Here is a 22,054-nt window from a genome sequence, read left to right on the forward strand (position 1 = left end):
CTGTTCCTGGCCTGCAGCTGGCTGCCCTCACTGTCCTCACTTGGGGGAGACGGAGAGGAAAGGAGCCCGCTGGTGCTCCTCATGACCTCATCTGAACCTGACCACCTTCCCAAGCCCCAACCCAGTGCCATCACTGTGGGGGGCGAGGGCTTCCATGTATGATTTTGGGGGACACAACTCAGTCCATAGCCACGTCTTTCTTAAGTTCAGTCCAAGTCGGCCTCTTTCTACCTCCTACCTCCTGGTTGTGCTTTTGGCCTCTGGAACCCTATAGAATCGCTGCCCTACAAATCCCTGAAGTCAGACTGTTTCTCCATAGGTGCCGGGTTCTTGACTGCACCTCAGGGCAGAGTTCTGGGTGTCAGAAGGTGGAGCAGGCCTGGCTGTCACAGCAGGCAGATCCAACGCCATGACCCGGGCCAGTCAGTGCTGCACTCTCCGCCTTTACCCATAGGCATGAAGATCTGTCCATTGAATTGCATTTCCACATATTTTTAAACAAAATTTTGAACATGTGCATGAAAGCCGCCTGAATCATTTAATATAAGACCGGATGTGGAAATTCCCTGCTGAGGGCAGCGAAGCTCTAGCTGAATGTGTGCATCATGAACAGCAAGCACAGTGGCAGTCAGCAGGTCTTGAAAGCCTGCTCTGGATGCTAGGCACCTGTCAGGGACTCGGAAATGACCCTTGGGGTAGGCAGGATGACCCTCTCTTTGCTAGTGGGAAACTGAGGTTCCAGGTCACACAGCTGGAAAGTGATAGGGCCAAGATTGGAATTCGCCTTTGTCCAACTCAAAAACCTGTGTTCCTGATCTTCAAGTGCTAGTGCCATCCCTCTACTGTGGAAAAGACCAAGTTGTCATGATGGGATGTGCTTCTCCGTGTCCTATGTGGCAAAAAGGAGCCACAGTTAGAATTTGTGTGATTTAGGGACCTCAGGGGTCTCTACACTTGCTTCATATCATCTTTGACTTAAGTAGCTACTGAATATCTTATTTCACATTAAGTGCAATGCATTGGGTACCTTCAAATCCCTTGGAAGGAGACAGGGTACAAATACTGAAGAAAATAAAACACCTCTTCCACGTAGAGGTTAAGCTGAGCAAAGCAGATCAAGAGGATCTTCCAGATGCTTGGATCTCAGATGCATTTCTAAGGGCTCTGTCGTTTCATCCCAGACTCCTAACCCATCCATCCACCCATCCATCCATCCATCCATCCATCCATCCATCTATCCATCCATCCATCCATCCATCCATCCATCCATCCATCCATCTATCCATCGATCTATCTTCCCATCTATCCATCTATCCATCCTTTCATCTACCCATCCAACCATCTGTCCATCGATCCATCCATCCATCTGTCCATCGATCCATCCATCCATCGATCCATCCATCCTTTCAATTGTCTATCCATCCATCTGGGCTTCCACACATCCAACCTTTCATCTATCTATCTATCCATTGTTCCATCTGCCCATCTACCCCCCACCCACCCACCCACTCACCTACCCACTATCCATCCCTCCATCCAACTGACTATTCACCCACCACCCATCTGTCCATCCATCTGTCCATCCATTTGTCCATCCATCTGTCCATCCATTCATCCCTCAAGACCCGTAGAGATCTCCTGTCTGTGACATTTTCCCCAGAACAGTGTCCAGAAAACATCACTGACATCTTTCGCTTCACTGAGGACATTTTATTGTACTGTTCCCACTTGTGACTGATGGAGTCGGCCTCAACAACCACAGAAAGGCTCCGTCCCCGCCTAAAAGATACCAGAAAGATTCTTGCTGATCATTATTCCATAAGAGAGAGGGGAAGAATGACACCAGCCCCAGCGCAGTGCGCCCCGCCCCCACGGACTGACACCAGACACCCGAGAGTGCCCTGCTGCTGGGCAGTGGTTCAGGAGTCCTCCGCGGCCTGCGTGAATAAGTGATGAGGCACTGAGGGGCACTGTGCGAAAGGCGCGGCAGAGGATACCATTTGCAATCGAGCACAAAATCAAAGACTCGGCCAGCTGAGGACCTGTGTGCCACCTGTGAAAGCAGAGTCAGGTGAATTTCCAGAGAAAGTGATTAAGGCCTTCCCACCATCCAAATTCAGCAGCAAAATTTGGAGCTCTGGAGTTGGAAGCTCACCAGGGATCTGGTGTCTCCTGCAGCCCAGTGCTTCATGGGAACAAGCAGTGGAGGTCTCTGAGGGTGGGCTGGTGCTCCTGCTTCCCCAGCAGGCCTTCCCGCGGCTCGGGCCTGTGTGAGCTGGGGAGAGACTGATATACAGACATGTAGACCGCCTGAGATCTGGCAAGCCCCAGCTAATTATCTTGCATGCCTGGCTATTTGGTATATTACGTGATACATTGTCAAGTGGCCACGGCACGCACGATGCAGAGGACTGACATGCGGAGCCCACAGCGCCCGGCACTGGGGGGCCTGCTCTCTGGCTCGCACCGGGAGGATCCTCACAGAGGGACCCGTGCACTTGCCGGCACTGCCCTTTGGGGGCTCCACCAGGACTGGAGGTTGGCATCTGGATGTTCAGCTTCTCTTCCTGGGACCCTGTAGGGCTCTTGCCCACACACCATCCACACCACGGCCCCCGATGGGGACTAACTAATGGACACTAACCAGGCAACCCAGATGGCTGGGGCTGTCGCCTTCACAGAGACTCCTCGGAAGGGTCTCCGTGAATGTGTCTCCTTCACTAACTCCTCAGCTCTCACTTGAGCTTTAAAGAAAAGAAAGCCCTGCTCTCCACGGAGATCAGCGTTTACCGTGACCGTCCACGTCCTTCGTACTAAGTGGAGTGGGCACCCCGCTGGAACACGCCCCTCAGCCAGACTCTCGGGGCCCCTCCCAGAAGAACAGAGTGGAGCAGACTCCCCTCACCAGGGCATGAGAAGAGAGGGACCCCCTTCCCGGCAGCCCCGCTTGTCACTGTGTCTGCTGACAACCCCCATTGACAACAGGCCCGCGCCGCTGTGGACCTCACTTGTCTCCCATTCACTCCTTGCTCAGACAGTTTTTGAAAGGCGAAAAGTCTGGAAAACACACATTGCCACCCCCGGCCCCTCGCACAGAGGGAGAGGGGCATGGCCCGGGCGAGAGGGGCTGCCGAGCCTCCTCACCTGGCCCCATGGTGCACCGCCTCCAATTAAATCAAAATGGTTTGTTTTTAATGGTCTTTTACACTGACAAGTGGGCGATCATTTTGGGCCCACTAGCTGTCAGGGAACCGAGGCAAATCCTCCGTTGATAATGCCCAATGCTTCCAATTAGGAGCCGCGGCCGCTCCTGGCGCGCTAACGATTCCCCAGCCACCCCCCAGGCCCCTCTGGCGCGGCTGTTTCTTCTGCCTCCTCCGCCGCAAATTACTGACACAAAACGGAAGGCCCCTCGCCTCCTCCGCCACGCCAGGCCCAGGCCCTGTTGGGTTTAATGAGCCGATGGAAGTTTCGTGGCTCCGGCGCTAAATTCTTTTCTTGTTTGACAGCTGCTCGGCTAAGGCGAGTGTTGACCTTATAAAAGATTTAGTGTTTCTCATTATTTTCTGTCAAGCTTCACAAGTGATGGCTGGGCCGGTATCATTTGCATCCTGGGGTGTGCGCAAAGACAGGGGCTCCGGGGTGGAGACGGGAGTGGGGACTGGGAAGGGGTCTTTCTCTCCTGGTGTTCATTTGGCCTCGGCCGGCAGCTCCCAGTGCCCCATTCTTCCTGGGATGAGTGTTTCAAAGAGAAGTCAAGGTGCAAGGCCCAGATGATGGTGATCCGGAGGCTCCGAATGGAGCCCTGGTGGGGGCGCAGCAGAGAGCCCAGCGCACCCTGAGCTTGGTCACCTCTAGAGCCTGGGGGACCATGGTCCGGCCAGGACAGGTGCTGGGCACAAGGAGCATGCCAGCTAGATTGGAGAGAGGATGGCATTAGGGCGGAGATTTCATGGGGTGCCCACACTTTCCTTATAGGCCCAGCTAAAGCTGCCACTGGCAAGCCGACCCCCCTCCCGACTCTGCACCCCAAACAAGGATGGAATGGTTTTAAAAAGCCGAACCATTTAAAGAAAAATAAATGGCGCATATGACTCTCCCTTGAGATTGACGACGGGAGCATTTGTTAGGGCTTATTCTGTTCCGGCACCCATGCCAAATTGGGGCTTCTCTCTCACTAACAAGGCTCCAGGGAGCCCCAGCTGGTGCCTTTGTCAGCCCCCTGCCGGCCTCCCCGTCTCTCCTTAATCTCTCTGCTCTCCCTTGGCTGCTGCCTACCCACTGGCCATACCAGGTGCAGGTGACCTGAGGCTGCCTAGAGAGAGAGGCAGGATCTGTATTCATCATCGCTCCCACGGAAGGCTGTTTTCATCTCTTAAAGCAAAACCATGGCACTCTCCCTGCCCTGTGCCCATGGCAGACCTTGTTAATCAATCACCGCATACTTTCTCATGAGCCTAGACTCAGCCTTGGAACATTTTGTATCAGAATGTGGCCATCGAGCACGACCAGACCACACTCTGTCTCTGGCCCAAGATGTTTATATATAAGGAAATAAAACACAGCACACTAAAGTAAAACAGATAAATTGGACTTCACCATAGTTCAAAACTTCCATGCTCTCAATGACACCATGAAGAAAGTAGAAAGAAAGCCTGCAGAATGGGAAAAAGGACTTGCAGATCTTAGGTCTGATAGAAAACTCGTGCTCGTGGATATATAAGTTATCTTACAACTCAGTGGTAAACATAAGTCAGTTAATTTCAAAATGTACAAATGATCTGAATAGACATTATTCCAAAGATGATAAAGAAGCTGCCAATAAGTACATGACAAGGTGCTCAGCAGTATCAGTCACCAGGGAACACCCATCAACACCACGGGAGCGCTGTGCACACGAGGACAGCCGCAAGGAAGACGCGGTACCCCCGGCTGGCAAGGTCGCAGAAACCGGAGCTCTCCTGTGTTGCTGGTGGAAATAAGAACCCAGACAACCACTTTGAAGCCACTCTGGCAGTTCCCCAAGGCCAGGAAGCGCCCCCTACGGCCCAGCAGTTCTACTCCCAGGTACACACTCAGGATAAGTGAAAACACACCCACAGGAAAGCTCGTCCACGGCGAACCTCGTGGCCCAGTTCATAATGGCACAGAAGAGAAATGGCTCACGACCATCTGCCGATAGAGGGATAAAGAAACGTGGACTTTGTACAACCAGATATTATGGGGCCATAGAAAGGAATGAGGTGCCAATCCACGCCACAAGCTGGAGGAACCCTGAAAACATTTGCTAGGTGAGAGAAGCCCGTGGCAGATGGCCACGATGCTGGACTCCGTGTACATGAGATGTACAAAACCAAAATCCACAGAAACGGAAGTAGACTGGTGACGTCTAGGGCTGCTGGAGGGGGAGCCGAGTGACTGTCAATGGCAGGAGGTTTCTTTGGGGGGTGATGAAAATATGCTAACTTAGGTTGTGGTCGTACAAACCATGAATATACTGGAATCTTGGTTTATGCATTATATGTTAATCAAGATGTTAACAAGAAAAGTCAGGTCACTTGAAAAATCACCAGCGCTCATGGCCACCCAGGCCCTGTCTTTGGAGGCTGCAACAGGGTCACGATTGACCACTGTGATGTGGCTGCACATGATGGGGGGTTCTGGTGTGCCCTCAGCTCCCCACAATTTCTCCTGCCTCCCCATTACCTGGGCCTGTCCAACTCAGAAGCCAGAGCAGCAACGGGTGGGCCCCAAGGTGCATGGACGTCCAGGGGCAGCCTGCCTGGTGTTAGCCACCCGCCTGAAGCAGCACTTGCACCAAGCATGCTGACGTCCACACTGCTGACGGCCCTGGGAATGACTGAAGGGCAATGGGATGATTTCTGGAAACAGCAAATTAAGTCCCATCTTCAAAGACACCAATTCCCATGTCTTCTTCTGCCCCAGTTAAGTCAGTGAACACAGACCTGGCTCTTGTTCATGCTTTGCTGTTTAGTAGCTGGGCCTCCCTGGGCCGGTGTCTTGACCTTCCTGAGCTTTAGTCACCTGTTCTGAGACATGAGGTGGGCCCCCTTTGGCCCCAGCGTCAGAGGGTGTTGCTCCCCTCTCCGCTGACACAGCTGACCAAGGTGGGCACAGGTGTGGTTTTAGAGCCAACCCTCAGCCTGGTGGGGAGACAGGAAGTTTGTTTTCACAGCCTGGGTTTGGATGTTCTTTGAAGTCACAGCATGTGTCAGCAGGGAGGGTCAGACTCTGTGTCCTTGCTCCATCTATTTTTGGACCACAGAGAAATTAGAGCCAGTAGCAGAATAACAATTTCGGGGACCAGATGTCTCAGGAGAGATTGTTACCCTCATTAATTACTTAGACTACAACCTGCTACATCAGAGCCGAGGACCCAGTCTGCTCTCCAAAGAGGCCTTGCAGGGATCTGTGTTCTGCTGGGGCCTCTGACCTCCAGCTGCCCCGAACTTGACAGAAATTACTGACCTGGGACTGATCCATAATTTCCAAGTGCCTCTCATTAGAGGAGACAGCCTCTCAATCTCTTTGCAGCACAATTTCTCTCCCAGTCACCTGAGCAGTTGTCACTTAAAAAAAACTAAACTAAAATCTCTGTGGCTGTCATTTTTTTTCCCCTAAGCTCTTTGGCAGATTTATTTCTTACTTAAAAAAAAAGAAAGAAAGAAAGAAAGAAAAAGAAAAAGAAAAAACTCTGGGTATTTCCCCTCCAAGGCTTTCTTTGGCTTCCTCGGTCCCCAGACCTGTCTGAGGAAGGCTTGGTGTTGGGGGACCATCGCGTGACTAATGAGAGGGGACCGAGAGTCAGCTGGCCCCGCGTGGGGTGGGGTCAGAGGCCTGGACTCAGGAGAGCCGCTCGGCCTGCGAACCTGCACATGGTGGGCCCCCCGGCCATCGTGTGTGACCCTCACACCTTGTCTCTGGCAGACAAAAGCCTGACCCCGTGACCACGGCTGTGGCCAGAAGTCCCCACCTGTAGCAGAGGCCTCGAGCTTCAGGAAGAGAAGGTGAAATGCATCTCACCTGTTAGCAAGCAGCCCAGGGCTGCCCACCTGGCCAAGCCCCTGCCTCGAGCAGGGGGAGGATGGCGCTGCCCGCCCCCAGCGTGAGCTCCAGGTCCCGGGTGTTTTCCTGGGTCTTGGGGTCTGCCGGCCAGAGAGGGGCCATCAGGAAGGAGGGGGATGCCAGCCTCCAGCAAGTGAGTCAGCTGTTGGGGGCCGGGCGGGGCTTCCTCCTGCTCCCCCACCTGCTCCTGGTCCGGACCCCCACCTGTTTTCCTGTCAGCCAGAGGGACAGGCCGTGGCCCTCGGCTCAGCCCCTCACCACCCTGTGCCTGCCTTTCTGTCTCAGGAGACCCCTGCAGGCTGCCCACGTAGGAAGTGTCCCACGAGGCACCCGTGGCCTCCTGCTTCCAATCCATGTGACTTCTGTGACTCTATTTTCACACAAACTTGTGTTTTTGAGACTCGTGATTGTTCAGATAAACCTGGAGCAACACAGAACCCTGCCCACCGCAGCTGCTGGCCACACTGGGCGACAGGCCCTGGCAATGGCCACTGTGACCAAGGAGAGGAAGTTGGCATGTGGGGCTCCCGTGCTGAACGGAGCCTCCCTGGTGTGTCTGGTGCAGCTGCCCAGTGTCCCCTGTCCGGGCTCACTGCCCTCTTTGCCCCACCGTGGGCCTCCCTCTCTACTGACGCTCTCCCCAGGACCCGCCAAGCCACCTTCCCCTTCCCCGTCCTTCCAGGCTGCCTTCAAGTCCCACCTGGCCTCACAAGCCACGCCGACCTCCTGGGGCCAGGTGGACATCCCTTCACCCGTTTGCCCACCCATTGGCCTTATGGACACACCTCTCTGATGCCGGGCCCTGAGCCGGGTGCCGGGGACCCTCCCAGAGCAGGCAGGAGCAGACTCTGCCTCACAGAACTCCAGGGCTGCATGTGCTCACTTGAGCCCCATCTCCAGTGAGTTAAGACCACTGGATCCCAGTGCGGATGGGATTCATCCACATCCGAGACCCGGGTGGCATGCCTCCTGCCTCCCCGACCCAGTCAGCTCCGTGCCGCTGAGAAGGAAGCGGGCGATGCCTGCGGCCCGTCACTGAGGGCAGCCTCCCACATCCTAACGCCCCTTTCCTGGCTCGGGACGTGGATGAGTGAAGTGAGGCCCTGGGCTCACCCCCAGCACACACAGGAAAAAGCCAGGCTGCTCCCCTCCGCCTCCCCTTGCCCCCCGCCCCCCACCCGCTTGCTTTCAGTTCCCTGAATCTGCCCACTTCCCCCCACTGGGGCTTTGGTGGGTCCCCACTGCCTGGGACGCCCCAACCCCGTCCTCCACCCTCCCTGGGGGCCTTGCCTGCCCCACAGACTTCCATTTCCCCACCCGGGGTCTATTTGGCAGCTGTTTCCTAACAGCCTTTCCACAACAGTGCACTTGAGGACACCTTGCGTGACTTCGCATGGGCCACCATTTTCTCTCTGGTCTGTCTCCAGGGCACTGCGCGGTGGAGGTGCTCTGTCCCTCGGTGTGCCACGCTCCCGCTCCAGTAGGACCAGCGCCTTCCAGTCAGGCAGGGCACCGCCTGCCGGGGCTGTGGCATCACCTGGTATTTACCTCCCTTGGCCTCAGAGCAGCAGCCTCACCCGGCAAGCCTGTCTCCTGCCAGAGCCGTTACAATTTCTTAGCTCCAGGCGGAGACAGCCCGCAGATGGCTTAATTTAGCAGCATCTCGGAAGGAATTCCTTACTCCAGCTCTTCATCCTCGGACTCCCGGGGGCCAGGGGTCATGACCACACGGGGGCTCCAGGCCTGATCTGTGCTGAGGCTCCTCACGTGTGGCTGAGCTGCTCTTTTCAGAGGCAGAGTGTGCGCAAGGGACGGAGCCATGACCTCGCTGCCCGTGGCTTCCCCGACTCCATCAAGGAGCACCTCAGGAGGCCGGCCAGCCTAGTGCCAAAGAGCCCAGGCCTGGCGTCCTGCCCTCTGGTTCAGTCTGTGAAACCCAGGGCCTGTGACGGAGACTTCCAGGGCCTCTGTTGTCCCATCTGCCAAACGGAGCCAGGGCTGGTGTCACCCTCGTCAGGAGGTCCCAAGGCTGGCGTGAGATAGACAGGCCAGAGCCTGGTGCCCAGCGCATCTGTACTGACGCTGCATGGCTGTGACAAGGAGTCGCTGCAGGTGCCCGTTCTGGGCCTCCGAGGCCACTTTTGCAGCAGCACCTGCTGGAGGATGCTCTCTGAGGGCTGACTGTCCCTCTCCACAGACGACTGGCTTTGGTTTGGGATCTGGGGATTCCATGGCTGCAGCATCCCCTTTCCTCTCCCAAGGGCCCACCCGCAGAGGCTTCTGCTTGAGTAGGCTTCCAGGAGAGCCCCCAGTCTGGCTGCTGAGTGAGTGCAGGGCCGTCAGGGGGCTGCATTTCCCCCCAGAAGTTTCCTAACAAATTGCCATGAACTTTGGTAGCTTAAAACAATTTACTCTCACAGTTTGGAGGACAGAAGTTTACAGCCGGGATGTGGGCAGGCCTATACCCACTCTGAGGGTTCCAGGGCTGCCTCCTTCAGCCTCGGGAGGCTCCTGGGCCAAGGCCCTGCACCCCCGGGCTCCACCTTCACCTGACCTCCTCTGTGTCTTCTGTCTCTTCAAAGACCCTTGTCCCCTTAGAAACCCAGAATGATCTCATCCTGAGATCCTTCACTTAATACACCTGCAAAGAGATCTTTCCAAGTAAGGTCACATTTGTCCATTGTAGGGACATTGGTCAACCCAGTCTGAAGGCCAAGGAGAGCTGTGGGGGTGGGGGGTAGCAGAGACAAGGATCACAAAGGGCTGGGACACGTGGGAGCATGGAGAAAAAAGTGGTTGCCAGGGCATGGGGGGGGGGTGCGCTGCTCAATGGGGATCAAGTTTCAGTTATGCAAAATGGACAAGTTCTGGGGCTCTGGGTGACATTGTGCCTGTAATCAATAACAGTGTGCGTATACATTGTGCATCTAAAGTTTGCTAAGAAGGTAAATTTCATGTTAACTATTCTTACCAAAAGAATGGAACTTTAAAAGACAACTCTTCTTACCAAAAAACAAAAACCAACATGGTAAAGGAACTTGGGGCAGCAATGAACATTTGCATTGCCCTGGCTGCGAGAGGGTCTCCCAAGGACTTGCGCATGTCCACACTCCAACAGCACACCATGACCGGCACAGCTTGTATGTCAAGTATACCCCAATAAGGCTGTTAAAGTTTTTAAAATTTTCACATTTATTTATTTTTGATACTAGGGATTGAATCTAGGGATCCTTTACCACTGAGCTACATCCAAAGCCCCTTTTTTCAATCTTTTATTTTGAGACAGGGTCTTACTAAGTTGCTGAGGCTGGCCTAGAACTTGCAGTCCTGAGTCACTGGGACTACAGAGGTGCGTCACCATGCCTAGCTACTAAAAGTATTTTAGGGGCTGGTGTTGTAGCTCAGTGGTTGAGCACCCACCTCGCACATGTGAGGCACTGGGTTCAATCCTCTGCACCACATAAAAATAAATAAAGATATTGTGTCCATCTACAACTAAAAAAAAATTTTTTTAAAGTTTTTTAAAGATGGGGCTGGGGTTGTGGCTCAGTGGTAGAGTGCTCACCTAGCATGCACAAGGCACTGAGTTCGATCCTCAACACCACATATATTTAAAATAAAGATATTGTGTCCACCTAAAACTTAAGAATAAATATTTTTTTAAAAAGTTTTTAAAGAAAAAATTATTTTGACAGTGACAATGTAACAAAATTGAAAATTATTTTGACATAATGTTTTTTATGAAACCATATGTAAGTTGTCACATAATTTATTTATCTAGTTTTGCAGTACTGGGGACTGAAGTCAGAGTGCTCCACCCTGAGCAGGTGGACATCAGGTGTCTGGGGAAGGACCTGCCCTGGTGGGCTCTCGAGTTTTGGGGTTGGGCTCTTCTGAAGCTTGAGACCAGGGCTGGGGCCAGAGTGCTGCCATCGGGGTCCATACAGGGACTTGCAAAGGCCACAAACCTGAAACAGCCTGCCCTTTTTTGGACATAAGGACTTGTGGGCACCTTCTTTTTTTTTCCAGAAGAAGTGGGGTCCACAGAGGACAGGGAGTGAAGAGCAAGGTCCCTCCAGGAATAGCCAGATCTACTCACTACCCTCTGATTCCGTGGGTGCCCAACAAGCTCCCGTGACCCCACCTCCTTTTCACCTGTGGTCAAGGAACAGGGAGCACCCCAGACAGCACCAGCAGTAGCTGCAGCAGAATGTTCTGGAAAGAACCCAAAACTCCCCCAAGAAGAAACCGAAAGACTCTAGAGGAGGGGGAGAAGGCTAACAGAGTTTTTCTACCCCCAATTTCCTGTGGGGCGACCTTGAACCAAACCCTGCTCTGAGCCTCGGTTCTTGTCGGTAAACCAGCGCACGTGATCCCACTCAGGCTCTGCTTTGCACGGAGCACAGAGACTTCCCTCTACAAGTTCTGTCTTCTCCCTTTTCGTATTTCTTTCTCACTTTGTCATGTTAAGGCGGCTGGCTAGACGTGGGCCTCGCTGGCCACCCCTCAGGGAGCCAACGGTGCCCTGGATGGGGACATGACTCCTGCTTTATCCTGCAGCCACCACGGGCTCTCAGCTGCCCTGCAAATCCAAAGGGAACCACCTCGCTGGCCCTCCACCCAGCCACCATGTCCCCCAATGAACCCCGGGGAACTTGAGCCCTGCTGAGCCTAGGCCAGCAGGGGTACTTCCCCTGTGTCTGGGGAGCCCCTGCACCTCCTTGGATCCCACCCACCCCTGAAGCACCTCTTCTCCAGGGAGGCCTCCCTGGCTCCAAGGCCTGGTCTTGCCACTGCGGTGGATGCCCTCTCTCCTGGTGCTGGACTCTCAGCTCCTGAGGGTGGGGCGGGTCTCCCTCACCTGCCGCTGTCTGTCCCCATCCTGGTGTGGAGCCGGGCTCAACAGACGGAAGTGCGTGGAGGGGCGAGCGAGGGGACAATGAGAGAACGCCTAAGCGGACAGCGAACCCACGCCCTTTCTCCTCTGCCTCCTTTGGGTCATCCTGGGCAGAGATGCCACTTAGCGGGTGTTGTGCTCCGTTGATGGGTGGGATCTCCTACACTAGGAGGTGAGGCTGCCCAGTGGACAACTGGCGGGCGGCAGGAGGGGTTCTCACCCAGCACCCTCCCTCCTTCCCTTCCCTCCTGCCTTCTTAGTACCTTCCTCCGCCTCCAGGCAGCTGGGCTCACAGGGGTGCTCCATCAAGCCCAGCTGGCTGCATTTCTCCAGAGGAGAGGCAGGCCGAGGACGGCTGCTAACTGGTGCTGGGGATGGGGAAGCTGGGCAAGCTCTACTCCTGTCACACCCCAGCCCCTGATGGCATGAAGTCTCAACTGCAGAGGTTGCCACTTTTTGGATCTGTCTCCATGGAGTGTTTCCCCCCAGAAGGGCAAGGTGACACTCTTGAACTGTGACCCTGAAGCCATCAATGGCAGGGCCCTGATCACACAGGCCGGAGGGGAGTGAGACCGCATTCCTGGGAGGGACAGCTTTCAATGGTGGGGAATCAGCATGTAAGGACAACACTGCTGCTAGGTCCCATCGCATGGTGGCTCCAGTCACGGGTGACATGGACTCTGCATCATCTTCCCCAGCCACGAGGGGGACCTGAGACGCGGCGGTCCTCTCCCCCTGGGGTCTCCTGCTCCTTGCCCTCCCAGGAGCAGGGTGGACAGGTGGAGGAGGGGAGCGACCCGAAGGAGCCTCCCCACTGCTCTTCCCCTCTGTCTGCAGGTGGGTCGCCATCTTGACACCTTCCCCACCGAGGCTGATCGCCAGAGAGCACTCAAAGCCCAGCGGGAAGAATACGCAGTGCGCCAGGGGACCCTGCGCCTGGGCAACTACACCCACCCCTAGGCCCTGGCCTGCCTGGAGAAGCCCGTCGCAGTGGAGACCCGGGAGGACTCGGCTCTCTCGCCAACCCCAGCGCGACCCTCCTCCCCGTCTCGGTTTCTGCTGGGCGAAGACCCAGTCAGGCCTTAGCTTGATATTTTTGGCCAGGCCCCCCCCCTTTAGGTTAGCCCATACCAGTCCTACCTACCCCAGCGACCCTCGACCTGGGGACTCCTCCTCCCCAGGCTCACCCTGCTTCTCTGCCAGCTCTCCCCTGACCCCATGAACCCCAATTACAAGGCAGTTTCTAAAACTCCAGGCTCAGGGTCGATCCTACGACTCTGCCCATTAGGCATCAAGAACCACCTGTGTTTCCTGCAGAAAGCGTGACAGTGACATGCTTTGAAAGCTCTCATTCCCTATTCCAAACATGAGTTTTAATTGCTCTTTTTGGGATGCCTAGTGTCTCGCCACAGCAGAATGATCTCTCTGGGACCCCTGACAGCAGGCAGAGCTGATGGTTCATTACTTGGACAGCCCCCGCCCCTCAGCTCAGGGCCCCGTCAATCAGACAGGCCAGGCTAGACTTCCCACCCAGCCTGCCTGGGGTGGGGACCCCTCCCGAGAAGGAGAGAGGCTGCCAGGCCAGTGGGACTTCTCAGGCAAACTTCTGGGTGCTTCTTCATTCAATTTTCTGCAGGTTCTTTGGCTTCTTCTCACAAATTATATGCTGATCTGTTTTAAATTTAAAGGCTGTCTGTCCTCTCTCTCCCTCAAGTCCCTGGGTATAAGCCAATAAACCCTGAAGTGGTGAGCCACCGATATGAGACTCACCTGGAGTCAGTGTGGCTGCCGGAGACACTCCAAGGTTCACTGACCTCCAAGACATACCCTGCACCCGTCCAGAGTCAGGCAAGACTTGGAGCTTTACACTCCCTTTCTACCCTGGGGGCTCCCGAAGGCAGATATCCACCTGGACTTCTCCCGGGAGTCCTAGACTCTCCACCCGGCTGCCCACCTGCCACCTGCATGTGGTGCCTGGCACTCCACTCTAACCCAAACACAAGACTCCATCTTCCCACCAAGCCCACCCCCTCGTCTGCCTCTTCCGTGTCATGAGACCCATCCACCCGGCTGCTGCGGCACAATCTGCACCATTCTGTTCCCTGACGCCTGAGCCTGTCGCCGTGACCTGCCCAACCCTACCCTGGGCCAGCCACGGCTTTCCACCTCACTGCACCAGCTTGAGGCAGCACCTTGGTCCTCTCTCTGGAGGATCCCAGCCACCTCCCTGCTTCCTGGCCCAGGGCGCAGCCCCTTCCATCACTCCTGAGAGAAAGCCACAATCCGCTGGCAGGACAGCCACGGCCCGCCCCTCGGGCTCCCCTCCCACCGTGGCCACTGGCTCACGCCTGCCTTGGCTCCTGCGCTTTGTGCTCCTTTTCCTCTCTGCCTGCAGGCCCGAGCCCCAACTGTCACCTGCCTCCTGCTTGTCATTCAGAGCTCAGCTGCACCCCTCCTCAAAGGCCTTTCTCGGAAGAGCCCCAGGTGAATTCCACAGCCTGTTTTATTCTCTGCAGAGCCGTGACCTGCTCCTCTTTCCCTCTAGGAGGGAAGCACCGACCCCCCACCCACACTGTAGCCCACCAGAAGCCAGTTCACACAGATGCCCCTGCCTCAGCAGGGCCTGATGGACCCCACCCACCCATGAGCCTGGACCCCTTCCTCAGCACCATGGAGACAACATCCTCACTCATTGCACCGTCCTGGGGTGGAACCCAGGGGTGCTCTACCCCAAGCTACAATCCCAGTCCTTTTTTATTTTGAGACAGGGTCTGACTAAATTGCCCAGGCTGGTCTTAAACTCTTGATCCTCCCGCCTCAGCCTCCTGAGTTGCTGGGATCCCAGGTGGCACTACCATGCCTGGCACACCCTCACTCATTTGGCCCAAGCTGCCCTTGACTCACTGAGCAACCAAGTCTGGCAGAGGAGAGCCCAGGCAGTACCACGCCACCACTGTCAAGAGCAGGGGCTCAGCTCCACCAAATACTTTCTGCAGGACCTTGAGCAAGACACCTAACCTCTGTGCCTTATCTGTGAGCCAGGAGCTCGACTGTCATAGGACATTTCTTCAAGGTACATTAGATAACGATGGCTTTAAATAAAGTATATCATGTGATTGGCACAGAGTCTGGCACTTTTAAGCTACAAGCAAATACAACTTTTAATTTCTTTTTACCAAAGCACACTGGGAAGGCGCAGGCACCAGAGTCCTGTGGGTGACAGGGGGCAAGGGCAGGATGTTCAGAAGGACAGGTTGCTCTGAAATTCCCTGTGGTGGGGGTGGGGGGGTTGGGGGACACATCAGGGGACAGAAGTTTGCCAAAGGACCCAGAATCGAACTCGCTGCTCCAAAGGGTGAGGCCAGCCCCTCCCTGGCTGCAAGAGATGACCACCTGCAAGTGGCCCTGTCAGGCCTGCTTTTCCAAGGCCTGTCCCAGCACAAGCTCAGCCCCCAGTGCTTCAGGACTCTCGCTGGTTTATCCCACCACTTGCCCCATGCTGCGGCAGATGCCGGGCACGCTCTTGGAGCGCACAGCCCAGGCCCTCCCGCCAGGCCCCCAGCGCTGTCTCCGGAGAGCCTCTCGGCTCCTTGTCCTACAGCGCCACCCGCTGGCGTGCTTGAGTCAGCGACAGCAGAGGTTCCTAATCTTTCCGCCCTGCGTCCCTCTCTCCCTCAGGGCTGGGTTCTTCCCTCATTGTTAATTTCTGAACCCACACAAAGCCCCAGGTCTGACCCACCCTCCTGGGTACCCCGGATCTTCAGCGGAGCCCCTGTCCTCACCTGAACCAGGTTTGGGGGAGGAGGTGCAACTACCTGCCTTGGGATTCATCCTGTTGACCTCCTCCACCACCACCACCCAATTTCACAGACTCTCTCGAAAGGGAGTCTGCTGGAGGGAGGCTGACACGTTGCCACAGGCCAGGGACAACCACTGTGTGTTCCAGTCTGTCCCCCAGTCTCCTCTAAAGATGCACAAATGTGGGGAGGGCTTGGCTTTGCAACCCAAGTCCTCCTAATCACTGCCAGCAAACACCACGTGAGGATGGGCATCACAGGGACGGCCCTGTGCCCCTGTTTTGGCTGATTTCCCCACTGGTTGACATTCGGGAGCATTCTACCTCTGGTTAGATTTCTTGGCAATGCACCACTAACCAGAGACTGTGTGTACTGTGTGCAAAAGACACAGGGAGACCGCTGATCTGGACCTTCCTCTGCTCTGCTTGAAATTCTTTGAAGTCCCCTCTGAGGTGGGAGGGACCTGGTGTACACCTGGCAGGAGAGGGGAGCAGAAGCAGGCTGGGATGCAAGACATGGAGATGGAGCCTTGGAAGACAGGATTCACCAGGACAGAAGGGCCCTTCAGACCACCTAGACCCACAGGAGAAGAGGGCTGCAGAGCCTTCTACCAGCAGGACCAGGGCCAGAACAGAGCTCCTGGGCCGAGGGCCCAGCTTTCTTCCATGCTGACACCACCGGCTTAGGTCTACTTCCAGATTTATAAACCAGAGCCGGGTTCATACCCAGAAAATTCATAACTACAGGCCACCATGCAGGCTTCAGGTATGTTTTTAAAGCAAATCACTTCCTGAACCATCTTCCTGAACCCAGAAGAAAGGAGGGGGTCAGGGGCTTCTGGAGGCTGACCGCTGTGAAGGATTCTCAGCAGGACTAGTGGCCCCTGGGCATGTCAGCTACCTGCCTGGCAGGGACTCCTAGAAGCTGGAAGAGAAAGTACTTCGTAGCCAAGATCCAATCCCACCCAGGAGGTCCTGAGTCCAGAGAGAGTCTGCCTTCTTGATTCACTATCCTAGCACCCAGCTAGTGCCGCCTTGGAAACAGCAGATGGTGGAGACTAGACTGCCCCTATGGCAGGCCCATGCTCCATACTGAGGTGGACCTGCACTGCAGCTGGGCAGGTCTGCGTCTCCAGCCAAGAACTTTCTTTTGCATTTATTCTTATAGACCCAAACTGTTTTTCTGCCTTTCTTTTTCTTTGGGAAACCTTTTGATGCTTGGAATCATCATTAAGGGTTGGGGGGCAGGGGACTAGGCTGGCTTTTTATACAGGTTCCTAGAACTGAATGCAGGAAAATTACAAACTTGAATCTGGAAATGGAAAATTATCTAGAAAAATTTTGGGGAGGGGAGCTGGGGAACAAACCCAGAGCCTCAGGCATGCTGGGGGAGTACTGTCCCACTGACCATACTCCGCACAATGAAGGAGATTCACCCGATGGGCACCACTGCATTCCGTGGGCTCCAGCGGGGTGGGTCTTCCCTGCCACACTCTCCATGACTTGCAAGCATCTAGCACGAAGCACAGGACGGCAAGCTCATCGGGAAAGAAGAGAGGGAGGGAGCAGGGAGAGCTAGAGAGAAGATGGGAGGAACTGGGAAGAAAACCAGAAAATGTTCTTTCCTGCTTTCGGGAGTGCCATGGGGTTTTGACCTAAAAAGACACAAAAGGTCGTGAACATCCTGGCCTTGAGGCCTACTCTCTTTTCAGATCCTTGCCCAACCCATTGGCTGTCAAAGCAGAGAGAGGCTGGCACCTGAGCCTGGTGTCACCTCGATCCTCAGTCTAATCCTCATAGTTAGTTAGGGACACCGACCACTGAAGGAAAGTCTCCAGCTATGACTAGTAGTAGCGTAACATGGTTTGCATGACTACCCTTCCCCAGGATCCAGGCCACGTATGAAGTCACCTGGGCAACATCGTCCCACTATGCAGCTGGAAGAGATGGTTCAGTGGTTTGCTTTAAAAGCAAATACATAAAGCTGGCACAGTGGTACTCCTGTCATCCCAGCCACTAGGGAGGCTGAGGCAGGAGGATGGAAAGTTCAAGGCCAGCCTGGGCAAATTATAGTGAGACCCTGTCTCAAGATAAAAAAATATATAAATAAAAAGGCTGGGGATGTCAATAGTGGTAAAGCACCTGAGTTCAATCCCCCAAATTGAAATTAAAAATAAGTGTGACTTCAGCCAGGTACAGAGACAACTCAAGAAACTGAGGCAGGAGGATTGCAAATTTGAGACCAGTGAGACCCTGTGACAACATTCAAAGGGGGCTGGGGTGCAGCTCCATGAGAGAGCACCGCTGGGTTCAGTCCCCATTTCCACCTATGCCAACAAAACAACAACAACTTTTCAGGAACAAGATTTGCCTAAGGTGTAAAATTCAAGGGATTTCCAAACAAACTCAGTAATTAATATTTCTGATAACAATATTTTTAAACCAAACATTTAAAGCCCAGGAGGGACAAAAATATCAACATTAAAAAAAAAAAAAAAAAAAAAGATTTGCTGGACTTACCAAGTCCTAGATTCCAGAATCAGGGCTCTAGTTCATCCCCAGCCCCACATGCTGCCCTAGACCAGCTGCCCGCGTGCCACGTTCTCATATGAGCAGAACCCTCAGGGTCATTCTCAAGAGCGCTGAGCAGGGCTGGGATGTAGCTCAGTGGCAAAGCGTCTGCCTTGCATTCACAAAGCCCTGGGTTCGACCCCCAGTTCCAAAAAAGACAAAAAAAAAAGAACCCCACCAAAAAAAAATAAGATTAAAAAAAAAAAAAAAAAAAAGAGCGCTGAGCATAGCTCTCATGGCAGGTGGCTCTGTCTGCTGAGTCAGATGAACAAAACCGGCAAAAGCAACCCTTCCTCCAGCCCCAGGGTTGAGCAGGGTTGGGGAGAGAGGAAGGCAGGGCTGGGTTCTGAGGATGCTGATGAGAGCCTGGACCCAGCCAGAAGCCCATGCTCTCCCAGGTCCATCCCTCACCCAAAGTCAAGTCCAAGCCAAGAGCCTAGGTAGAGAAGGATGTGGATGCTACAGCTGGCTCCTGATGCTGATGCTGTGTACTAAGGGGAATGCTGGGGTCCTGGCTGGCAGGAGAGAGGGGCTGACCAGAGCCTTCTAAGGACTTGCCAGTGAGTGTGCCTGCCCCATCCCTCTCTCTGTGGGTGGCTGGTCTCGGACCTTCTAGGGCTCTGGATCCAGAAGTGCTAAGTGTTTTCAAAGAAAACAATCTCAAGGGACTGGGCAAGGAGGAACTGTAATCTGACGCAAGAGATTCCAAGAGGAGGTGGGAGGTGGGTGTACAGGGTCTGGGGTCTTGAAAGGATGCTCAGGACAGGGAATGTGGGTGCTGGAGTGGCAGTTCTGGGGCCTAGGTTAAGATTGAGTGGTCCTAAGAGCCTGGCCCTGGAAGTGCCCTGGTCACACTCAATTTCTTCCTTCCCTTGAGGTCTCCAAGCCTGTCTGCCAGGCCCGTGGGGAGGAGACCGAGAACTGCTGAGAGCAGTAGGCTGGGGAGAGAGACCTGCCTCCCACTGTATCAGTGGGGGCTCAGAGAAGTTGGGCAATTTGCCAAGGTTTACACCCAGCTCCTCCTAGTCCTGATACCCCTCCTTACCAGCTAGGCTTCTTTGCCAAAGGGTGGGGCTGATCAGGAGCTCCTGGACATGTAGTAAACCGCCAGGTCCTGGGCTCCATCCCAGGTGAGCATGAGCCCAGGTGAGCACACACAAACCTCTCAGCTTCAGCTTCGGACAGGCTAAGATGCAGGGCCCACCCAGACGATGGAGGAGGAAAGAGGTACCTCAGTGGATCTGGGCATCTCTGAATAGGAATAAAACCATGTTAGTGAGAGGAAGCTAAATCCTAAATTCCAAATGAAATAAATTGCATAGCGCATTTATATTATAATAGACATTAATAATTCAATACTAATGATACTATATGTGGTCTGTTAAATATTCTTACGCCTTCAGAAAGCACAGAGAGGTTGGCCAGGGCTGTTAGGAAGTTGGGGTTACAGAGTTCTTTTCCACCCCAGAGGTTCCAGCCAGCTCCCCACCCCCAAGCCCCACCCTCCTGTTCCCATCAAGTGGCAGCGGCTTCCCAGGTTTTACTGTGGCTGGGTCAGGGATCCAGACCACAGCCTAAGACCCAGAGGCCAGAAGGATCCGGTGTGTCCAGAGCACCTCCCCAGTGCTGGCTTGGGCAACGGCTGCTAGGGACTGCAGACTCTCTTGTGGCAAGGTGGCCAGGGGCTTCACCACCGTTAGCAGTCCCTGGAGATGGGGATATCTCACGACCCAAGTGAGGACCTCGGTTGCTCCAGGAGATGAGACACAGGCTGAGGGAGCAGGGGAGGGTGGGTAAGGGGAGGGAAGTGGGTTCTCCACAAGCACCCCGAGCAGGAGTGAGGTCCAAGCTGGGGGCTAGCAGGGAAGCGCCAGGGCAGCCCTCCGCTGCTGCCTCCTTCTCTTGATTTATGGCCCCTTCCCCATTCACCAAACTGAAATAAACCACGGGCCAGCAAGGCCCCATGGTGGGAGGCGTCCATTGCAGCCCCCTCCCTTCTGCCTCCCCAACAGCTTGCAGCCGAGCGCAGCCCGCTGTCCCCGGGGAGCCGCCCGTCCTCGCCCCCAGGTCGGCCGGCGGCCGGCCGCTTCCAATCTGCCGGCGGGCGCAGAGGGAGAGCGCGGCGAGCCGGGCGCGAGGCCACCGCAACCCGGCCCCAGGGAGGAGAAAGTTTTTACTTTGCCTGACATCGCGGGGCTGCTCAGGCCAGGTCTCGGGTTTGGGCGCCTCATGGTTCCGCTGCGGGCTCGGACCAGGAGCCGGGCGTCGGGCCCGCAGTAAATTTCTGGGGAACCAGGAAGGGGAGCGGAACGCGCTGCCCGGCGAAGGCCTGGTTTCCAAGCGTGCGGCGGGTGAAAGGCGCGCTCGGGGCCAGCAGGACTGCTCAAAGGCGAGGGCGCTCTCTGGAGCTCCGCTCCCGCAGACCCGGTCCCGATCCCGGGGCAGCGCAGAGAAGATCAGGCCCGAGTGCGCTCCAGATCTGCCCGGGGTCCTGGGCCCTGGCACCACCTGAGGCCCACCCAGAAAGACGTGGAACTAAAGACCGAGGCAAGGTCGGGAGGGCGGCCGGGGTGTGGGGGGCACGGCGATATTCCCAAGGCAAAGGCCACGTTTCCAGTCCTGCTTTGACCGCTCGCTCATCCCAGGGAGCGCGGCTCCGCGCGGAGTCCGGAACAGTCTATGCTCGCACGGTCGCACTCGCGCTCTCGCGCGGTCCTATTCCGAGGTACAAGACACCAGTTCCCCGGACGTGCGTCGCAGGGGAGGCCACTGGCCGGGGAGTGGCGTGTGACTGCCTTCTTTGTCCTGGGCGGCCTCCCTGGACCACAGGATTTCTACGCTTTACCCTGTTGTTCCGGGCACGATGTTCCCACGGTCTCCATCCTCACCCCAGAGAAAAACCATCTTTCAGGTCACTCCCCGGGCAGACACTAGGCCTTCTCCACCCTCCCAGGACTGCGGGGCCCAAAGCGGCCAGAAGGAGAGGCTTGCAAATTGTCCTACACGGGAAACATCTAGAACCCAACAGAAACGCCCTGAAAACAACGTAAATTAAAATTTCTTCCTCGAACTAGGAAAGGGGTTCTCTGTCTCTTCACAGGGACACACACACACACGCGCGCGCACACACACAGACACTTCTTTTTCCGCTGGGTTTAATACCTTTCTGTCCACTGGAGGAAGAAAAACGGGGGACAAAAATGATCTACTACAGAGCCACGGACAAGCAGCTCGAGTGACCTGGGAAGGGGTCGGGGAACGCTTTAAAAACAGCGCATCCCAATCCAGCGGGCCGCGCAGCCACTGGGTCCTCCTCCCGCCAGCCGTGCCCCCCTCGGCTAATCGCCCTCATTAGGGGCTTCATCACTGGCCTAATGAAAGCAAACCGTGTGGAAATCGCCGGTAAACAGTTGGGTCTGTGCTGTAATTAATTCAGTGTCTCTTTTAATCAAACTGAAAAGGAATCGGGCAGGGGCTTGCGGAGCCGTGACATCACCCCCAAAATCGGCCAGAGCCAATCAGCGTCATCACTCCGGGGACACGTGGGCGAGTCTCGTTTAAAAAAAACACAACACAACGAAAAAAAAAGAGAGAATCAACAACAAAAAAAAAAACCCAGCCCCAAAGTAAAAGTGACACAAGTTCATTTTTTAAAGGAAGGGGGGGAGGCGACGGCGCGCGCGGAGGACGGGCGGAGAGCTGCA

At 55.2% G+C, this 22,054-nt stretch overlaps 1 protein-coding gene across 2 annotated transcripts in view; it reads left to right on the top strand.

Moving 5' to 3' along the window:
- Positions 1–12,943, top strand: part of Cfap77 (cilia and flagella associated protein 77) — a 118,586-nt gene extending 105,643 nt beyond the window's left edge. For both annotated transcript variants that reach the window (XM_077798155.1, XM_026395595.2), the window contains one exon: positions 12,821–12,943. In XM_077798155.1, the coding sequence (XP_077654281.1) occupies positions 12,821–12,943 (123 nt within the window). The remainder of the gene's footprint in view (positions 1–12,820) is intronic.
- The last annotated feature ends 9,111 nt before the right edge of the window (positions 12,944–22,054 follow it).

Source organism: Urocitellus parryii, chromosome 4, assembly GCF_045843805.1.
Source record: "Urocitellus parryii isolate mUroPar1 chromosome 4, mUroPar1.hap1, whole genome shotgun sequence".
Taxonomy (NCBI): domain Eukaryota; kingdom Metazoa; phylum Chordata; class Mammalia; order Rodentia; family Sciuridae; genus Urocitellus; species Urocitellus parryii.